The 21,664-nt window shown below is 31.7% G+C and overlaps 1 protein-coding gene across 1 annotated transcript in view; it reads left to right on the forward strand.

Moving 5' to 3' along the window:
• The first annotated feature begins 2,000 nt into the window (after positions 1–2,000).
• Positions 2,001–21,664, forward strand: part of LOTGIDRAFT_221859 (hypothetical protein) — a 20,477-nt gene continuing 813 nt past the window's right edge. Inside the window, exons 1-24 of the mRNA XM_009066313.1 lie at positions 2,001–2,138; positions 5,788–5,839; positions 6,040–6,135; positions 7,457–7,501; positions 7,683–7,760; positions 8,564–8,712; positions 9,158–9,328; positions 9,465–9,540; positions 9,823–9,922; positions 10,118–10,317; positions 10,698–10,898; positions 11,012–11,118; positions 11,301–11,505; positions 15,303–15,392; positions 15,798–15,866; positions 17,544–17,614; positions 17,801–17,957; positions 18,165–18,223; positions 18,329–18,432; positions 18,599–18,670; positions 18,841–18,999; positions 19,870–19,969; positions 20,110–20,356; positions 21,084–21,138. Of these exons, the coding sequence (XP_009064561.1) occupies positions 2,119–2,138; positions 5,788–5,839; positions 6,040–6,135; positions 7,457–7,501; positions 7,683–7,760; positions 8,564–8,712; positions 9,158–9,328; positions 9,465–9,540; positions 9,823–9,922; positions 10,118–10,317; positions 10,698–10,898; positions 11,012–11,118; positions 11,301–11,505; positions 15,303–15,392; positions 15,798–15,866; positions 17,544–17,614; positions 17,801–17,957; positions 18,165–18,223; positions 18,329–18,432; positions 18,599–18,670; positions 18,841–18,999; positions 19,870–19,969; positions 20,110–20,356; positions 21,084–21,138 (2,683 nt within the window). The 5' untranslated portion in view covers positions 2,001–2,118. The remainder of the gene's footprint in view (positions 2,139–5,787; positions 5,840–6,039; positions 6,136–7,456; positions 7,502–7,682; positions 7,761–8,563; positions 8,713–9,157; positions 9,329–9,464; positions 9,541–9,822; positions 9,923–10,117; positions 10,318–10,697; positions 10,899–11,011; positions 11,119–11,300; positions 11,506–15,302; positions 15,393–15,797; positions 15,867–17,543; positions 17,615–17,800; positions 17,958–18,164; positions 18,224–18,328; positions 18,433–18,598; positions 18,671–18,840; positions 19,000–19,869; positions 19,970–20,109; positions 20,357–21,083; positions 21,139–21,664) is intronic.

Genomic DNA, 21,664 nt, shown 5'->3' on the forward strand with positions numbered 1-21,664 from the left:
ACCTTTGTTATTCAATCTTTTTATAAATGGTCTTCCACTTCATCTTACGTGTAACTGTGATTTGTTTCCTGATGATACTACAATATATTCATCATCTTTAGATATTTCCTCTTTAAACTCTGTTCTTCAATCAGAAACTAATAAAATCGTTCAATGTGTCATGATAATTCTATGGTTATAAATCAATCGAAAACAAAACCTATGTTAATTGGCTCAAATCATCAATTAAAGATTCCAGGAAATTATCTTTCTTTACAACTATTGAATTCTCAAATTCAAAATGTCACAGAATTTAAACTATTGGGTTTTATTTTGGATCAAAATTTTAATTCGAATAAACATGTTAATTATAATTATATTTGTAAAATGTGCAAGATTAAACCTCTCCTTCCTTCAAAACTTATTAAATTATTCTATTTCGTTGATTTTCAGTCCCACAATGATTAGGCCTACTGCTCACCCTTTTGGAATACTTGTAATAATTATTCTTTAGCAGCCCTTAATAGACTTCAAAAATTGTCTTTTAGGCTTATTAATAATAAAACAGTACTGAAACCTTCTCCTCTGTCATCTTCCCATTAAACCTTATCCACATACTGTTCTAAAACGTCATCTAGTCAATAAATACATTTTTATACGCCCACATGAAATGAGGGGCGTATATTGCCGTCACCCATGTCCGTCGGTCCGTCCAAGGATGAACCTTATTGAAAATAAGAAGAATCGAAAAATATTTAGTATAAGTTATTGCCCTTGTTCTTGAAAACGCGTTCAATTTTTAGCTCGTAAACACTCTAAAAGGGACAATTCTTGAGAGCTTTTAACGAAACTTGGCATGAGTGTTCGTAATCACCCAAGGACTGCCTTCTTCAAAAACACCCAAAATAGATCTTGATCACATCTTATTCCGTTATTTTACTAACTATTTAAAGTTTAGAATACTCAAACTGTTTGATGGTTCAAGAAGGCAGTAAGCCGAAGCGTCAAATAAGAGGACAATAATATAGAAAAAATATTCAGTATGAGTTATTGCCCTTGTTCTTGAAAACGCGTTCAATTTTTAGCTCGTAACCACTCTAGAAGGCACAATTCTTGATGGATTTTTAAGAAACTTGGCATGAGTGTTTGTTATCAACCAAGGATGAACCCTATTGAAAATCAGAAGAATCAAAAAATATTTAGTATGAGTTATTGCCCTTGCTCTTGAAAACGCGTTTAATTTTTAGCTCGGAATCATTCTAGAATGCACAATTCTTGACGGATTTCGATGAAACTTGGTGTGAATGTTCGTAATCACCCAAGGATGAACTCTATTGAAAAACAGAAGAATTGAAAAATATTTAGTATGAGTTATTGCACTTGTGCTTGAAAACGCTTTCAAATTTAGCTCTAAAACACTAAAAGGCATGATTCTTACCGGAATATTTTTATTCAAAATTAAAGCTGCCAGTGGGCGTTTATTACCTTGCCTAGCAAGCTATTTTTCTCTTTAAAATAGCAAATCGTAATTGTCCAGTTTATCTTCAAAATATAAAACACACCATATGCATCCATTAACCAGAAATTCCTTTTTCCAAACCTGTTAAATCCATATATAAGAAAAGGCCCTTGTTTATTGAACTATTTACCTTGATTGTTAAAGAAAATCAATGTTTTGGCAAAATTTAAAAAACAACTCTTTTCTGACGTATGAGGTAGCCCTGACTCCTTTTCTTTCTTGAAAAAAAAACATAATGAGATGAATGATAAATGTATATAACTGTTAAAAGTTCTTCTGCTTTTGTGATTGAAGTTTTATTTTTTTTAGTTTCTTTTGTATTATATGCTGTGTTCCTTTGAAGGGCAAAATTGTAAAAATTAATTTTCACCCTAATAGAGAGAAACCATAGTGAGAAACCATAGAACTGTATGGAGAAACTAAATGTTGTCGGGAGTAGTCATTCTAGCCAATCAAATGCTGTGATCAATTTAGTGCGAGCCTTGCTAACCAGGAAGTTATTTTCACGTGTTGATAAATTTTATAAACAAATTTATTACTGATCATAAAATGCTTCTTTGTCAAACTTATCAGAAACATTGATGTGTATATAATCCATATAACAACGGTAATTTATAAAGATGACACAGTTAAAATCAAGGTTTGTATTTTTTTGTACTCATACTCATAGATCATGAAAATATTTTCTAAAAAAACGAAATCGAGGAAAATTTACGAAAAATAGGTCCTGGTACTACAGTGGTCTAACTTATTTTCGTGGACAGAAGGATTCAACACCAAATTTCGTCAAAGTTAAAAAAAAGGAAAAAATGTCTTAAATGTTTCCTCGGATATTCTACAAAATAATTAAAATTGGTTTATTTCGAGTTTCTTTATGAATCCTTCACTTTGACCCATATTCATAGAGTTATATATAGAAACTAGAGTCTACACTGATCCATCGTGAGACTTGACTTGACTTGACGTTAAAGCTTGACCTACTTATTGTTTTTGTACACAATATGCCTGAAAGTTGCCGTTGTTACGGGTGTTCTAACATGAGAAAGAAAGGGAATGGCTTAGCATTTCATAGGCAAGTCTATTATCATGATTTAATCCCTCTTTCAAACAAATTCGGCCTAGCCTATTCTATGACGAAGCCAATGAAGGCTCTACAGGCTAGAATTAGAAACTAGACGTCTAGGCTCTAGGTCTATAGACTCTATAGAATTGACCCACTGCTACTGCCTATAACTATAATGTTTAGGCTATGTAGCCATCGGTTTATATATGTTTGATTATATCTAAAAGTCTGAAAGTATCTTTTATATTATAGGCCTCAACTCCCTGACAACTAGTACCTACGGCTTATTAGGCCTAGGCCTAACCCTTTACACAAACCTGCAGCTCTCGAATCAATTCCTCTTCGTCACCTAGCCTAATTAAACAATCAAATAAATAAACAGATAAATAGATAAATGAATCTGCCTTTCATGTTTCTACCTCAGGTTGCAATTCGTATAGTATCTGGGACTTTTTTGAAGGCACAACAACGTAAGCGTAAGGTATAAAACATAAGTCTTAATAGGCCAAGGCTAGGCCTATGTATGTAGGCTACTGGTAGGCTATACGATCGATACTGAATAATGAGATATGTTTCAATCCAGATTTCCACTTAAAGACCAAGAATTATCTGCTAAATTGGTTGCTAATATCTGGAGAGAAAATTTTGTTCCAAGTAAACATCATGTAGTTTGTAGTGAACATTTCCACAATAAAGATTATGTTAGAGGTGGGTATAGGCCTATATGTTTTTTTGTTGTTAACAAATCTAGAGAACTTTACTGTAAACAAATAGGCCTAAGGATAATATGGACCTAGCATACCAATCTTTAAAATGAATGTATAAATGAATTAAAGACATATTGCCTATGAGATACCAGCAAAAGTAGGCTGCGTGACAGGAATCAAGTGGGAGTCAAGTTCATTCATGCTACAGAGGCAATAGCCATCTAACTTATTGTGCGTTTTAAATCATTTATCTATTGAATTAATAAAAGCCTAGCTTTATAACCTCTTTCGTATAGGCCTAGGCCTAATAAGTCAGTGCCTATTTTCTCTTTTTTAGCAAAATGAACTTTACCCACCAGGCACTTTAAGACTATTAACTCTTCATAACCTAAAAATTAATATAATGAAATAGACGAATAGATAGAAAAAAGCTTTATTCTCCGAAATAATGAAATGAAACTTTTTTTTAAATTTTCATCTAAGGGAAATAGACATGAAATAAGTTTGTCTATCGAAGATCGTCCATTGTAAACAAACGGTACATCCTGGTATTCACTCCGGAAACTCCCCGGAATCATGATGGCTGACGTCGCTTCATGACAGCACGAATCTTTAACGTTGAGCCAATGGGAGTCACATGATAAGTGTGGACTCTAGTTTCTATATATATGCCCATATTTCATTAGCAACGGTGGCAGAATGCGTCACCTATTTTCGTGTACAATGTTTGATCTATAAATAAGTCGAGGAAAACACGTTGTATGGATACCGGGTGGTATAATTAACTTCTCTTAGTATTTATCTATAATATCAATTCATTATAACTAGTGACAATTCCTTCAAAGAACCACGTTTTAAAAAAAAAAATAGTGACTGACAAAATAAGATACGTAGCATGATTTATTGCTATAAGTCACTGAAACAACATAAGAATATGGTCCACTTTGTGTTCCATAGAAATTTTCTGCTGACAAGGAAACCGCTAGTTGATCACGTGACTTCATTCGTTGGACTACATTCTAGCAGATGACACTTTGAATTCTGATTACCGCTTGGGATTATAAGGAAGTTCGGCCGATAAAAAATGGTGACGTTTGGTAATAACTGAAATCCGCCATTTTGTATTTGTCAAAGTATACATTAATACATTTTACCTTGCTTGAAACTACTGGATTCATTCATTCATTGAGGGATTTTGATGTATAGTATAGTTAGCCAGGTAAGTCCACTGATGGATATATACTGTTATTGGCCAAATTTGAGCAAAATTAATATTTAATGTTCATCTTAAGACAAAGTATCCGTTTAATTTTATGAACTGTTTCAGGTATTTATATAGTCGTCGCCCCTGTCTGTCTGTCCTTGTCTGTCTGTCCACAATTGTTTGTGGACACGATAGAGAGCTGGATTCTTGATGGATTTTGACGAAACTTGATGTGAGTGTTTGTTTGTAGTCACCCGAGGATGAACCCCTATTGAAAATCAGACGATTCGAAAAAAATATTTACTATGAGTTATTGCCCTTGTTCTTGAATTGTTAGTGGACGCCACAGAGAGCTGGTTTCTTGATGGATTTTGACGAAACTTGGTGTGAGTGTTTGTAATCACCCAAGGATGAACCCTATTGAAAATCAGACGAGTCGAAAAATATTTACTATGAGTTATTGCCCTTGTTCGTGAATTGTAAGCTGTAAACAAAACCCGTGAAATATGAAAATTTCACTCAGAAACATTCATTTACTGATAACTCTTGTCAACCTCCCGGACAAATTAGCTGCCATTACAAATGTGGGCGTATTACGATGGCATCGCTATTTTTGCCTTGACTTACAGATGATTTTAAGATTCATTATAAAGCCACTAAATATTTTGTTATCATTTCTGACAGCTGGTAGTGGGCGTATGTTACCTTGCCTGGCAAGCTATCTTTATAAACATAAGTTATAAGTTTTTAAGGTAGCATCGATCGACGTGTTTACAGACATGTATGACGTAAATTCTGACTTGTTTACTGACGTCTGATGGAGACCTTACTCCCATTTTGTACATATTAGAAATAGATAAAAGAATTTGACATTACTTTTAACCGATAGGAAAATTCTTCATTGAAGTTGTAAAGATAACCTATGTTTATCAAAACATGCAAATGCAGAGGTCATGCTAGGTCGCACCTATTTTTCATTTCTAGATATGCACGAAATTAGTCTTACAGAAATTAGGTTACTTGACTGTAATTTAATATTATGTTACAAAAAACGTTCGAAAGTTAAAATGACATCTTTTCTTGAGACACTTCCATCTATTTAGAAAAGACATTATAGAAATAGGAAAGAAAATTTCTAGTTTGAGATATTTTTGAAGGATTTATGCGATTTCGTACATCTCTGGTACTTTTGAAAACTATTTACATATATTCAAATAATTAGTTTTTTACTGGTTGAGATTTTCATCAACCAAACACCAATCTTAAGACTATCAGTATTATTTTGAAGTTGAAATATTCCTTCTTTTCACTTTAGTTTTAAAGTTGATACAAAATTACAAGCTTTTTATACAGAAGGAAAAATTCAGGTATGTATTAAAAATAATTCAGAATTATGTAAAAGATATAATTATAAGAATTGATATTAAGGAGGAGGCGATAAGTGGAGTATGGACCCTATCAAAATTAAAAAGTATTGAAATCCATTTGAATTTTTAGCTTGTAAACACTGTAGAAGTCACAATTTCTTCTAGTTTATCTATATACTATTTTTCTTTAATTTTCACAGATAGATAAAAATGGAGATTTCATGTTTTGTGGATGTGGTCAGAAAGTTCAAATGATTGACATTAAATCTAGTAATTTAGTAGCTTCATTTTCCAAGGTTAGTCTTGCATTTCTAAAATTTGTCTTAAAATCCAAAGATTCATATTATCTATATGTTACAGGATATCTATCTTGTTGTGAACATTTCTGACCCAGTAAATCCAGTAGTTCCCATGAATGCAAATAATTGCAACTCTATCTGAAGTATGACCTAATTTATTTGTCTGAAGAGAGTATTTATGGTTATATTGCAGGAAAAAAAAAATCTCACGATAATGTGCAATTAGATACAATTAGAGTAAATCTGGCTGCTTTTCAGGACTAATCCCCTTATTAAAGGGATTAGTCCTGAAATGAACCCATAGTACCGGTACTTTGATTGTATTGACTTTTTACCTACTGTTTGCATGTTATCGTGTGATTTATTTTTACCTTTTCTTCTTTTTATTTATATACACCCACAAATATATATTGTAATCACCCTGGCGGTCTGTCTTGTCTGTTCACATTTGAACATTGTGTGTGACTTAGTGTTTTGACTCTATTAACTGTATTGTGCAGCTCGTGCTCACTCTACAATTACGTATGGATTCTTTTAATTTTTATTGTGCGTCAATGTAATTCTTAAGATGATCCTTATCGATTTTCATGATGACCTGATCATTTTTCACCGAAATATTGTGTCCGACGGAGCGTTTTCACTCTATTAGCTATATTGTGCAACTAGGTCAATCTCATTATGAAGATGATCCTTATCGACTTTCGTGATGATCTGATAATTTGTCCGTTTATTCACATGTGGCTTGGCCAAAGGTCAATGTAATTATGAAGATGATTCCTATCTATTTTTGCAATGATGTGATAATTTTTTACCGAATGATCGCGTTTTATTAGCTATATTGTGCATCTCATGCTCACTCTACAGGCAATAATTCTTTGTGGATTTTTTTTATTTGTGGTTCAACGTCATTATGAAGATGATTCCTATCGATGATGATCTGATGATTTTTCACCAAACTTTTCAACTATTAGCTATATAGTGCAATCACTCTTTAAGCAACAATTCTTTATGGATTCTTTAGATTTTTATATGCCCAATCGTAGTATGGAAGCATATTGTCATCCGTCCATCTGTTAACAATTAGCTCACTGTACAGGCTACAAACAATGATTTGTACTTACTATCAAAGCTGGTGGTGGGTGTATGTCACCTTGCTTCGCAAGGCTATCTTTTATTATATTGCATGTAAATGTGTTCTATGTGAGTTTCTTGATACCATGGATTCAATGTAAAAGTTTTATAGACTCACTAAAATTGGGTTATATGATAGTTAAAAAATCAAATTTAACTTTTATTGTATTTTGATTGATTTCATTAGGAAGAAGAAATCGTTACTAATTTTATACTCAGCCCTGATAATGAGGTAAGATAATAATAATATTCTGTTTGAATTGGGGCCAGATTAGTTTTTTGCACTAGCTTTGAGTAATTCCGGTAATATGTGGTATTTAAATTTCTGTTAATCTTGAGAGTTAATCAAAGTTATTAATGACACCCCATGCCAATATTTTTATATATTACAATTGCATTCTTTTGAATTCCAGTACCTTATTGTAGCCAGTCAAAACCTCTTGTTGAGACAATGGCATTGGAGGGAGAGAAAGCTTGTTCGATCCTGGAGGGTGAGAGACATTTTCCGTTTAAATCCTTTTCCTCTTTGAAATAATTAAAACCTTCAAGGATATTTCATGGAACACCTATTGGTTGCATAGCTAGATTCTAGCAGTTAACTTAAGTATTTTTTTATACTTTTTATTTAGTCAAGTTTTATTTATTTTGATTCTTATACGCCCACATGAAGTCGAGGGCATATATTGTTGTCACTTATGTCCATCCGTTCGTCCACAATTGCTCGTAGACACTCTAGAAGGTACAATTCTTGACTGATTTTGAGGAAATTTGGTGTGAGTGTTTGAAAATCAGAAAGATCGAAAAATATTTAGTATGAGTTATTGCCCTTGTTCTTTAAAGCATGTTCAATTTTTAGCCCTTAAATACTCCAGAAGGCACAATTATCGATGGATTGTGAGGAGACTTGGTGTGAGTGTTTGTAATCACCCAAGGATGAATCCTATCGAAAATCCGAAAAATCGAAATATTTAGTTTGAGTTATTGCCCTTGCCCGCATTCAAGTTTTAGCTCCTAAACACTCTAGAAAGCCCAATTCTTTGACTAAACTTGGTAATATTATACAGTATCGTCCCAAAGAGTTCAAAAGAAGCGTAATACTGAAGGTTGGATATTTCATACCGGTAATAGTTACTGTACTGCCAAATATTTTTATTTAAAATCAAAGCAGCCAGTGAGCGTATATTTTTCTTTGACAATGTTATAACTCAAGTCAAGTGAATAAACAGAGAGCAACTGATCTATGAAACTCCAGTTAATGTAAATGGTTTATAGCATTTTACCTTCTTGCATTTAGACATCCCACAGAACTCCTATAGTGTCTATGGCAATGGATAAGACATCTACATTGTTAGCTACTGGTAGTACAGATTTAACTATTAAAGTATGGGATATTGTACAGGAACATTGTACCCATGATTTAACAGGACATAAAGGAGTTATATGGTTTGTTATTTTATTTTTTTTGATTGTCTAGAAATTTATTAGCTGTGTTGAAGTCTGGCCAATATCTTCTTTTACTACTGTAATCTGTATGAATAGATGCCATTTGGTGTGTTTTCTTGACTCATTTACTTTCCTATAGGCCTTATTCACACTTTCATCCAGAACAAGGCTCATATTACAAACAAACAAAGGCACCAGAATGTAAAATTGCCACCTTTAAAGCCTTCTTCTCCAAACCGACCGACTCAAAACTAATATTTTAAATTTGGAATTGAAACTCTTAGATGAATTTTATCTTCACACATTTCTGAGCCCTTTTTCTCGCTGTTGATTGTTTGTTCAGTGATGTTCAGTCTTTCACTCTATTGGGCTTCTTTCCAATATATGATTCTCTTCTTTTGTTTAAAAGTCTTACAGCAATTAACTTTCATCATTGTATTTTCAGTGCAATGGAATTTAATCCTGATAAGTCACGCTTACAGTTGGTATCAGCCAGTGATGATAATTTGATACGTATTTGGGATTTAATGACTAGTACTTGTGTATCAGAGATATCAGCCCACTATAGTACTGTTACTAGTTTAATATTTACACCAGATGGTAATACTATGTATAGGTAGGTTTTTATTATTTCTGAAACAACTAATCTCAACTATTAGTTACTAAAATATATCTTGCTATTATTGTTATAATTTGAATTGAATTGATATTTTCAATCCAATTAGTCAGTAACATAACACTATCTGTTTTAGTACTGGTAGGGATAGTGTAGTAATAACATGGAATATGGTAGAATTGAAAGTCAGTAAAACACTACCTGTATTTGAGGTAAAGTACACATTTTGAACATTTACTGGTTTCTTATTAATGACAATAAAAATTGAGCATTTTACGTATTGATCCTGTTGCAAAAAGGTCAGACTAAATTTTGAACATGAGTGTTCTTCTTTGCTGAAAAGATATAGAAAGAAGCTTGTCAAGTATCAAAAATTGTTACTGCATAAAGGCAAAATTCAGTGACAAGTAAAATAATTTGGAAATTTACCTATACCATATTGTACTGTCAGTTTGTTAAATTTAAATAATAAATGCTGTTTTATTGTTTTACAGCGATTAGAATCAATAATTCCAGTCAACCCTGACATATTAGATTATGATATATTCAAATTACAAGATCATTCTACATATTATATAACAGCTGGTAATAAAGGTAGGTACCAAAATGAACTGGAGAAAAAGTAGCTAATATGATTCTGATTATCTGCAACCAAGCATCCAACCATCTGTTATCTAGTTTATCCTCAATAGCAGAATCAGCAATATCTGAATTTTTTTTTGACTTGATAATGTTTGAAAATTTGTGATGTTTTTTTCTGTAAATTTATTATTTGTGGTATATTTATAGGTAATTTAAGTATATACCAACATGATAATGGTAAATGTGTATATAGTAAGAAATTAGTAACTGTTGATGGTGGAAAGTCAGAAGATGAACAAGTTATAACACAGGCTCTATATCATCCTATATTAAAACAGTTTATTGTAGTAACATATGATCATAATATTATTCTCGCTGATACACAAGATTTTACTATTCAAAAACAGGTCAGTACTTATATTTTATATACTTACATATTAAAGAAATAATTTGACACAAAAATATTTTAAAAGTTTGTTGATTTTTAGAAAAAAAATTACGTTATGATGAATAGGAATAGGAATTGTGTTTAAATAGCCCAATATTGACCTTTTATATCATTAGTATGTGCATTTTAAACGTAAGGAAAATTTGATGGAAAATAGTCTGTTAATTGACTCACAACTTATCACAAGTGTCAATTAATTGAATATATATGGACATTAGAGCACAATGCCAAAAAAATACATTTAACTCTTCTACAATTTCTTCATTTGATATGTATCTTTTATACAATCAGTCAAATCCTGTTAGTAAGTAATTCTTATCATTATTTTTACTACTACAGTTTGCTGGTTACATGGATGAGGTATTAGACCTACAGTTTATTGGTAAAGATGACAGTCATATTATAGTTATAACTAATAGTGAAAAAATTAAAGTTTATGAAAGGTCTAGTTGGAAATGTCAGATATTAACTGGTCATACAGATATTGTATTAAATATATCAGTCCACAAACAATCAGCATTATTTGCTTCTAGTGCCAAGGTATGGAAATTTATTATTTCTTATATTTGTAATCCCACAATTGTAGTAGGGTGGTCAAAGAGAAATTGTATGAGATATCAGATCTGAATAATGTATTCATCACAATATTACAGGATAGTACGATCCGAGTATGGAAATTTGATGAAGATATTGGTAACATTACATGTGTTGCAATTGCATCAGGCCATATACAAGCTGTAGGTGCTGTCTGTCTAGCAAAGTAATTATTTTATTATTATTATTATATTATTTTGTTATTGTAAATTAAGTCAATTGTACTATTACAGCAAAGAAATTGAATATTTTGTTACTGCGTTTATGTAAGAACATTCTTCAAGGTACAAGGTATGTGCATATACATAGGTAAGCCCAATGTGTAGATCTATGTTGTTTAAATTTTAGGACCAAAGCTGATTTTGTTATTAGTGGCAGTGAAGACAATACATTAAAAAAGTGGGAATTACCAGCCCTTGATGAATCCAGAAAAGATGTTGTCACATTGAAAGCAGTAGCTACTGATATTGCTCATGAAAAAGATATTAATTTTATAGATATTTCACCTAATGATAAGTTTATAGCTACTTGTTCTCTTGATAAAACTGCCAAGGTTAGTCATATTTTAACATAGTCACTACTTGCTACAATTTTATCAGACTTACATATTTCTGATTCCAAGACATGATATTTACTAGTCTTATTACAATCAATATGGGATTTGAGGCTAGTTCAAGTATCTTAAAGTGATACAACATCTTACAATGAACATAAAATTTAAGTTCTCAAGAATGGCCAATATGAGTATATATTCATCAGTGTGTCATAAAGTTACAACAGAATCCCTGATAAATCTGGAAAATTCATATAATTAAGTAATTATTGAAAAACGCTCAATGTTAATATTAAGCGTTTTTCAATGGTTCATTGCATAAATACTAAGTTTTTTTGATTTATCGGATTATATAAGGATCCTGTTATGTTATTTATGACACCAGGGATCACCAGCTATATCTACTGATGAATATATGCTCTTATAAGACAAGTTTTAAATTCTTAGTATTCCTTTAAGAGGATTCTTATGTCATTGGTTTCATAGCTTATTATATTATAATTCACAAATATATATTTTCACTGTTAAAATAGTGCCCAATACATCAATTGTAGAGCAATCTGGCAATATAGTAACAACAAGATTCAAGTTCTGTTATAATATTTCTATTATAATTCTCATGATAAAAATTGTATATTTTTCAAAGTATATAAAAAATGTAGATTAGTATTATCCCTGTCAAAACAAATAGCAGTAACCCCAAATATGTCATTTGGAGAAAATCATGTTTTTGTGTAATGGCTTACTATGAATTATTTTATTATCACATAGTATCTTGTTAGGTATCAAACTGTTCTGTTTTATACGCCCACGCCACCTGTCGGTCCGTCCATCCACAATTGCTCGTAAACACTCTACAAGACACAATTCTTGACGGATTTTGACGAAACTTGGAGTGACTGTTTGTAATCATCCAAGGATAAACCCTATTGAAAATCAGAAAAATCGAAAATATTTAGTATGAGTTATTGCCCTTGTTCTTGAAAACTCGTTCAACTTTTAGCTTGTAAACACTCTAGAAAGCACAATTCTTGGTGGATTTTGATGAAACTTGGCATGAGTGTTTGTTATCACCCATGGATGATCCCTATTGAAAATCAGAAAAATCTAAAAATATTTAGTATCAGTTATCGCCGATGTTCTTGAGAACATGTTAAATTTTGAGCTCATAAACATTCTAGAAGGCTCAATTCTTGACAGATTGTGATGAAACTTGGTGAAATTGTTTTTATCACCCACGGATGAACCCTATCGAAAATCAAAAAAATCGAAATATGTTTCATAGGAGTTCTTGAAAACAGTTTCAAATTTTAGCTCTTAAACAATAAAGGACATGATTCTTGCCAGATTTTGACAAAACTTAGTTTTATTATTCAGTATTGCGCTGAAGATTGAATATATACCTTCTAGAGTTTTCACGAGTTACAAATTGAACACATTTCAAGAACAAGGGCAATAACTCATACTCAATATTATTCAGTATCGCCCTAAAGAGTTCAAAAGAAGTGTATGACTGAAGGTTGAATATTTCATACTGGTGATTGTAACTACTGCTAAATATTTTTATTGAAAATCAAAGCTGCCAGTGGGCGTATATTATCTTGCCTGGCAAGCTATCTTCAAAGCAGAAATTTCACAGTTTTGGTGTAGTGAAGATGTGAATACCATGATTTGAGATAGAAATGATAACATGTTTTGAAATAATGTTTAATTCTTTTGTTGAATACATGATTAATGAATTAAAACAAAGTATCTGCCATTCTATAACCCAGAATAGAACATAGTAATGAAAGTAACTTATTCTATATTATACAACTTTATGATGACTTTATTAGTGATTTATGTGTTCTACATTTGATGACAGAAAAGAATGTATAAAAATATACTTATATTTCCCAGAAAATGCCTTATACAGGAGCACACTCGTTCAATCTACGTTTAGGATACTAAGCCTAGTAGAATTAAGTAATTGATGCAATTTAACTATAACATTCTAAACTAAACTAAAATGAAACACATTGAAAGAACTTTAGGTTTGTCCAAATTATCCGTTTGTGGGTCCATTACAGATCTGTTACTAAATCAGTAATTGTGTCACTCTCTTCTAAATTGGACCAAAAGTTTCTTCTGGTTTCGGGCATAATTTGGAAACAATATCAACTTTCTTTCCTGTATTAATACCGCATGCTGCTGTTCTGCCCTGAGGAATCAAAAGCTTTGCATTTATCTGAAGGAAATTAGAATTTGAAAATTCATCATCGAAATCTGTTTTATTTTGAAGCCCTTTAATCCCAAACAAATTTCAATTCAACAATATTAGATAGTTTGGGTCGTCCTGGTGTGTTCAGTTTAGCTTGAGAATGTTCGGATTTGAAATCTCTGAACATATCAACTTTTATTTCAATGACATCCATCTTCCCACTATTTGATTCAGAAATAACATCAATAAAATCACGAAAATCAAAAATGCAGCCACCAGGTGATTCCACACCAGCATGTACGGCATCAGCACTCATGAAAGTGTGACCAGCTTCAAAATACTTCAAATTAATGTCTTCAGAATCTGTTTTGTCGCAATTAATAATTTATGCTAATACAGTGTAAGGCACCAATTCTTATTTTGTGCCGAACATAAAATGTTAAAACCACAGCCTCTGCTTTCCTCCCAGAGATTCCTTCGTGCCAATCCTAAGATATATTCTTGTTCTTTGGATCTACATCTTTTAAACCTCTGATGGGTGCAAAAGTTTCATGGAAAGCTACAATACGTTTTGTAAAATCAGCAGGTTTGAATCCTGGCATGCAAGGAAGCATTACAACCTTTTGCATGTCAATTGATGTTATGGCGTACTCTGGCAAATCAGTCTTATCAACATCTGCACGATACAGATTTCTCGCCTTTCTTGCTTTCAAAATGTGTTCCTTTATCATCAGACAAAATTCGCATTCATCATCTTCTGTTTCATGCACCTTCTTATGTTCTTTAAATTTTGCACGTTTCACATTTCTCTTCACCAAGCTTACAAAAGCTGATGTTCAATTCTTCGACAACTTTTTTTCTTTTTGGTTTTACCAGTTCTAGACTGATTCTCACAAATTTCATCAGCTTTCATTGTTCTCATTTAAAACATTGTCAGTGGGTTCATAGTCCGGATCTGAGTCCAAGTTTTTATCATCACTTCCGGTGTCTCTTCAAGGTACAATATTGGCAGTTACGTCATGTTCAAGGCTTAATTCTTGCTTATCTTTTGCAAGATTAAATTAAATAACAGGTGCTTTAATAGTGTCTTCAACTTCAATGACAGTGACATTTTTTAAAAATAATATGAGAAGCATGGCCCAAATATTTGTGAACTAATATTTTTCAGCGGGAAAACTGTACAATTCTATTGGTTGATTATGGACCAATCACCAATAAGCAAAACACAGTATCTCCAATGATGGAGGCAGTATCTCCAAAAAGGAAATAATTAAAAGAGGGTATCTCCAGGGATTATTACATCTAAAGGGTTATGCATGAAAAGGCAGTATCTCCAGAAATTGCTACTTCTATAAGCTGTATCTCCAAAGATTCTTAGATCAAAATACAGTATGAGACACTTACTGTGTTATGCCTTGAATCATTAGCTAAATTTTAATTTTACCCCAACACAGTTATCATTTTTTTGAAAAATCTAATAAAGATGCAGTTATTTGGTAACAAGCAATAGATAGAGAATATCATGCTACATTGAAAAAATAAATAATCTAAAATTCAACATTTTGGAGTTACTGCTATTTAGTAATTTGTATTGTAGATCTGGAGGGAATCAGACCTGTCATTATTAGGTGTTATGAGAGGACATAGAAGAGGAGTTTGGTGTATTCAGTTTTCACCTGTTGATCAGGTACATTTACTTCACCTTATTTTTCTTGAAACGCATTCAATTTTTAGCACGTAAACACTCTAGAAGGCCCAATTCTTGACAGATTTTGATAAAACTTGGTAATATTATGCAGTATCACGTAAAAGAATACTATCGCCTCAAAAAGTTCAAAAGAAGTGTATGTCTGAAGGTTGAATATTTCATACTGTTAATTGTTACTGTACTGCCAAATGTTTTTTATTTAAAATCAAAGCTGCCATTGGGCGTATATTACCTTGCCTGGCAAGCTATCTTCTAAAATTAACATTTTTCTAAGACTTTCAGCAACAAGCACAATCTGCGTATAGAAAACCTGTCATAGTCAGCGAGCTTGATGGACACAATGATTCCAAATACTTTTGAATATTTTATACTGTATAATTTCAGTGTGTTTTAACTGGGTCAGCTGATTCTACTATTAAAATATGGTCTCTACAAGATTTCTCATGCGTGAAGGTATGTAATGATTTATTTCTATAATTTGATTATTGCCGTTATTGAAATTATATTCATTTGTTAGATTTGCCTGACAACTATAGCCCTACCCTTGTGATATTGTCACTGGTTAGGTCAAGACACTTAATGTTGTTTTATATAGGAGTTTTCACCATTTTTATACGCCCACATGAATTTGATAAAACTTGGTGTGATGCTTTAGATTGATAAGATCTCAGTCAAGTTCGAATTTGACATATTTTTGATGAACGGTTTTTGAGATATTGCCCTTGACTTAGAACGCCTTGAAATTTGTTAAAAATTGTTCGTGAGCAGGATTGAAGCTACAGTTTTCAACGGATTCTGAAGAAACTGGTTGTGATCATTGGAATTGATAAGATCTCGGACAAGTTTTAACTTGACGCATTTTCGATGAACGGTTTTTGAGTTATTGCCCTTGACTTTGTAAAAACACGTCAAAATTTGTTAAAAATAGTTTGTGAGCAGGATTGAAGCTACAGTTTTCAACCGATTCTGATCAAACTTGGTGTGATCATTGGAATTGATAAGATCTCGGACTAGTTTTAACTTGACGCTTTTTCGATGAACGGTTTTTGTGTTATTGCCCTTGACTTTGTAAAAACGCGTCATTAGTTGTTAAAAATAGTTCGTGAGCAGGATTGAAGCTACAGTTTTCAACCGATTCTGATGAAACTTGGAGTGATCATTGGAATTGATAAGATCTTGGACAAGCTCTAACTTGACGCATTTTCGATGAATGGGTTTTGAGTTATTGCCCTTGATTTTGTTAAAATGCGTCGAAATTTGTTAAAAATAGTTTGTGAGCAGGATTGACGCTACATTTTTCAACCGATTCTGATGAAACTTGGTGTGATCATTGGAATTGATAAGATCTCGGACAAGTTCTAACTTGATGCATTTTTGATGAACGGTTTTTGAGTTATTGCCCTAGACTTTGAAAAAACGTGTCAAAATTTGTTTGTGAGCACAATAGAAGCTACAGTTTTCAACCGATTCTGATGAAACTTGGTGTGATCATTGGAATTGATAAGATCTGACAAGTTCTAACAAGAGATATTTTTGATGAACATTTTTTGAATTATTGCCCTTGACTTTGTAAACACTTTGGGCTATTGATATTGATTTTAAAAAATTTCGTGGAATTATTCAGCATAAATAATTTCTTCAATATGAGAAAATTTGTACTTTAGTCACTAAAGACTGTTTTATTATTTCTGACAGCTGCCAGTGGGCGTATGTTACCTTGCATCGCAAGCTATCTTTATATCTTTTGGTATTTATACAAAGATAAACCATCAATTCAAAAAAATACTTACCAGGGAAAAGCATACTCTTTAACTGTATTATATGGCACGAGGACATCATAGAATATGTGTCCATGTGAACTCATTAATGGTTCAGCTTTGTATTGATACCAAATTTGGCTTTTGTCATGGTGAAAATCCTAAAAAACTAGCAATCCAAAAATGGATTAGGATGTATTTAGGTGTGGCCCTTAACAGTGAAAATATTATATCTGTAAACCACATGATGAACTGTGATGATTGGATTTATGTTTTTCAAGAGAAGTAGAAACCTTAGAAGATAAAATTAGGCTTTAATTACCCTTGTCTTTGAATATATATTATGAACATAGTTCCCTTATGTTTTTTGTAGACATTTGAAGGTCATTCAGCTTCTGTATTAAGAACTATGTTTATTAGTAATGGTATGCAAATATTATCCTGGTAAATACCATTATCTTCTATTCTTTCTGAATTAATAGCTCAGTTTTCATTAAATTTTATAATACTTGACATATTGCAGTTATATAAGTTATAACTTCTTATTCAATGAAGAAATAGTCTAAAACAATATCTATTACCAAAAACCCTTTGAAATATTCTTCAAATCATTTGTTATTAAACTTTTAGTGGTGCTGATGGTGTATTAAAATTATGGACTATTAAAACTAATGAATGTATTAAATCTTATGATGATCATAATGGTAAAATCTGGGCATTGACAACAAATACAGCAGAAAATACAGTAGTCACTGGAGCAGCAGATTCTACAGTGATCTTTTGGAAGGTAAAATCTGATTAGAAAATTAGGCTTCATATTTCTCTTTCCTTCTTTCTAAAAATTGTAATTCAGTTTAAACACCATACAAACTCTGTGTCACTAGTATGAATTTTGAACTGTTAATTCTTCAAATATTAAATTAACCTGTGACGATATTACATATATCTCATAGTACTGCATTACTGGTTGTCATCTTCAATGTTCTAATTGTAGGATGTAACAGAAGAAGAAAGAGAAGAAACATTGAAAATACAAGAAGATTTAATACTAAAGTTAGCATAATTATCATTATTAGCATTAATGACAATTATTAAATTGCCAACTGCACACTTTTCTTAACATCAAAACATCTCATACTATCAAATTTTTTTTTTCAGGGAACAGCAACTATCTAATTTAATTCAAAAGAAGAAATATCTTAAGGCTTTGAGTTTAGCCATTACATTGGAACAACCTTACAAAGTTTTATCTATTATTAAAGGTATATTGCGAAGGTCCTAAATCAAGTAAAACAATGAACTGTTAACTCAATTTACTCTGTCTTATACTTTTCTAAAAAAAGAAATAGAGTTGGTTTATATGCTTATCAGGTAGTAAGATGTTCACTGTTTCAATGATTACATAATATACAATATAACTGTTTACAGCAATACTGAAAGAAAATGAAGGTATTAGAGAATTAGAAATTACTTTATCTAAATTACAGATGTATCAAGTTGGTAAGTACATAGAAAGCTTTACATCTGACTTTTATTTTGATCAAAATAAATAGCTGTAGGTCTCAAACAGTGAAATATATCTCATTTTTTTGGGATATCAAATTGTCCAAACAAAGAATGTTGATGTATCTACTGTATCTGTATATAATACAACACTATTAATTTTTCAGATGCTATATTAAGATTTGCAGTAACATGGAATACTAATAGTAAACATTGTCAAGAAGCTCAGTTTATTATTGGTGTTATATTCAACTCTTTCTCACCTAATCAGTTAATAGAGTTTCCTAATATACAGTCCACATTAGAGGGCTTACTTTCATATACAGGTATGTTTTAGGCTTCCATACCCATATTATTAGCTTTTATTTGGTTAAAGAATTTAAGGGATGGAGTTGTCCACATATTAGTGTTGAAACGGTTAGTGAATTTTACAAACTGGGTAATCGTCGGCAATAACCATTTGTTACCCGGTTAACCGCGATTCATTACTAAAGATTATGAAAGGGGTCTTGCGGCGGTAACACATCGTTACCTAAACTAGAGTAAGTGTAAATGAATACCCAGGAAGATTTTGGCTAGTTCCCCGCCATTTGTCGGTACAAATTGATACCAAACAACGCTTCAATGTAAGATTACTAGTGGGCCTGACAGAGTTCAGATGGACTGGCGCCATTGTCACTCATTGCTACAGTCTCTAACAGATCAAAGGTTTTTATACCAGTTATTGTGGGGTCAGTGTAATGAGTGTATCTCATTGAAGTCGCTGTGAATCAGTGTACTGGTTCCACAACTGGTATAAAACTATTGTCTCAATAAATCCGTACTCATGAAGCTTGAAGCCGATTGACAGGCAAGAAGAAACAAACAGCCAATTAGAGGAATAGTAATAGTGTTTTGATAATTGATACCCTATCTTGATTTATTAATCTCAATTATTCAATCACTAAAGATGTTTATTTACTAAAGAAAACAGCCTAAAGACTCATACAGTGAAGAAATTTCTGTCAAAATTGCTCTCTTTTATACTTTCATATGAAATTGACAGTTAAACTGATTAACCGTTTCAACACTAGAGATCATGAGGTTTGAAGAAAGTGTTCTAGAAAAATGGAACAACAGATATAGAAATATATGTTTGCTTGTGTATTTAACTACTACAGTATGATTTTACATGTTATAACTTCACTGTATTTTAGATCGTCATTTTAAGAGAATGAACAGATTATTACAACAGTCAATGTTTGTAGACTATACCTGGACTTGTATGGGTCGTATTGATGATAACCCTTCTCAAAGGTAAATTTTTTAAAAATTCTTTAGGCTTGATATAACATTTTGATCAATAATTCTGTAACATGTTAAGTTGTTAAGATATGAAGACGTCGTGCAATGTAATGCTGAGTGATATATTGTCATCTAATAAATGAATATTTCAGTATTGAAGCTATGGAAGAAGGTGAAAGTGATTTTGTGATATCTAGAAAAGGGTCTCACATTGAAGCTAATCACAATAATAGTGACTCAGAAAGTGATGGTAGTGATTCTGAAAATGAGTTAGATGATATGAGTAGAGTAAAGAAGGATACAGTGAAAACTCCCCATAAACCAGACAGTGACTCTGACAGTTCATCAGAAGAAAGTGATATGGAGGTTACAGATTTAAATAAGAAGTCTAAATTTCAAGTGAGTTAATATATTTAAAGATGGGTTACCTTGTTTTTTAGTGTCAAACTATTTGATTAATTGGTGTTTTTAATGAATTATCATGTATTTTTAAACATATCATTGTGTTCTTATTGCATATAATTAAGAGTTTTAACCAATCATAAATGTCCATGTACAGTCTGGATCAACAAAAGACTTTTTGACCTTTCTTGATCAGTCACACATTGGTAATTCTCTTCCAATTTAGCTAATTATGAATTATTAAGACAAACTGGTATTTTTCCAAGTCATTAGAACATCTCTACTTTCTATTCATTTAAGTATTAGCAATTTAATAAATGAAAAAAAAGGGAACCCATCTGCTGTGGATTATTTTTCTCACCTTTCTTTTAATTATCAGTGTTCCAATTTATGTTGCAGGTGGTGCACAAATTTGAAAATCTGACTATTTTCAAAATGAATTAATGCAAATGAAACAACAATTACTATTTCTCTTTTTACATTTATGTAATTTGATTTCACCCTTTTATTGATTTTTAATGCACAAGAATTTGTAGTTGTATTTTTATCTACATTGTTTTTAATGATTGTTGGTACTAAGGCAGTCAGGCATTCTCTGTATATATCCATAAGACTTAGCCAATTTAAATATTTTGATACAACTGTCTCGATTCTACCTAAAAACATACTAACCAGAACATGTTGAAATAAATTTAACATTGAATTGTTATAATTTGTATTGTAGAAAGAGGTCAAGAACACAGTAAAAGAAAATTCACCAATAGTACATGTTACAAGAAGTAATAAAAAGTTAAAACTAGAACATAAACCAAGTTTAATGAGAGACTCAACTGCTAAACGTGAAATATATAAATCTCCTGCAAATGTTAAAAGCAAATCCAAAATATTAAAATAAATAAATTTTGTATTCTTATTATTTATTACATTGTTTCTGATTGGGGCATTTCGACCTAGCCCTTTCATGATTTCTTCATTATGAGTACTCATCTGTCATGTCAACTATTACTCTAGTGACTGACATGTTAATCCATAAGAAATTCTGTTACATCGTATATTAACTGAGGATCTATTCCAGTGGTTTTCATCTACAAAAGAAAATATGAATTTCCAAATTGGGAAACTGACTAAAGCTTTATCTTAAATTCATTCACTGTAAAAATACTACATAAAAATAAGCTAGGAACTGAAAGTCCAAGTTATAACTAAAAAATATCAGTTAAGATTTAGCCAATACAAACCTTGATGACTATAGTTTGTAGAGTTTGTTTTTGATGTGAAGATAATGTTGATTGTAATATAGAATGG

Source organism: Lottia gigantea (assembly GCF_000327385.1).
Source record: "Lottia gigantea unplaced genomic scaffold LOTGIsca_75, whole genome shotgun sequence".
In the NCBI taxonomy this organism is placed as follows: Eukaryota; Metazoa; Mollusca; class Gastropoda; family Lottiidae; genus Lottia; species Lottia gigantea.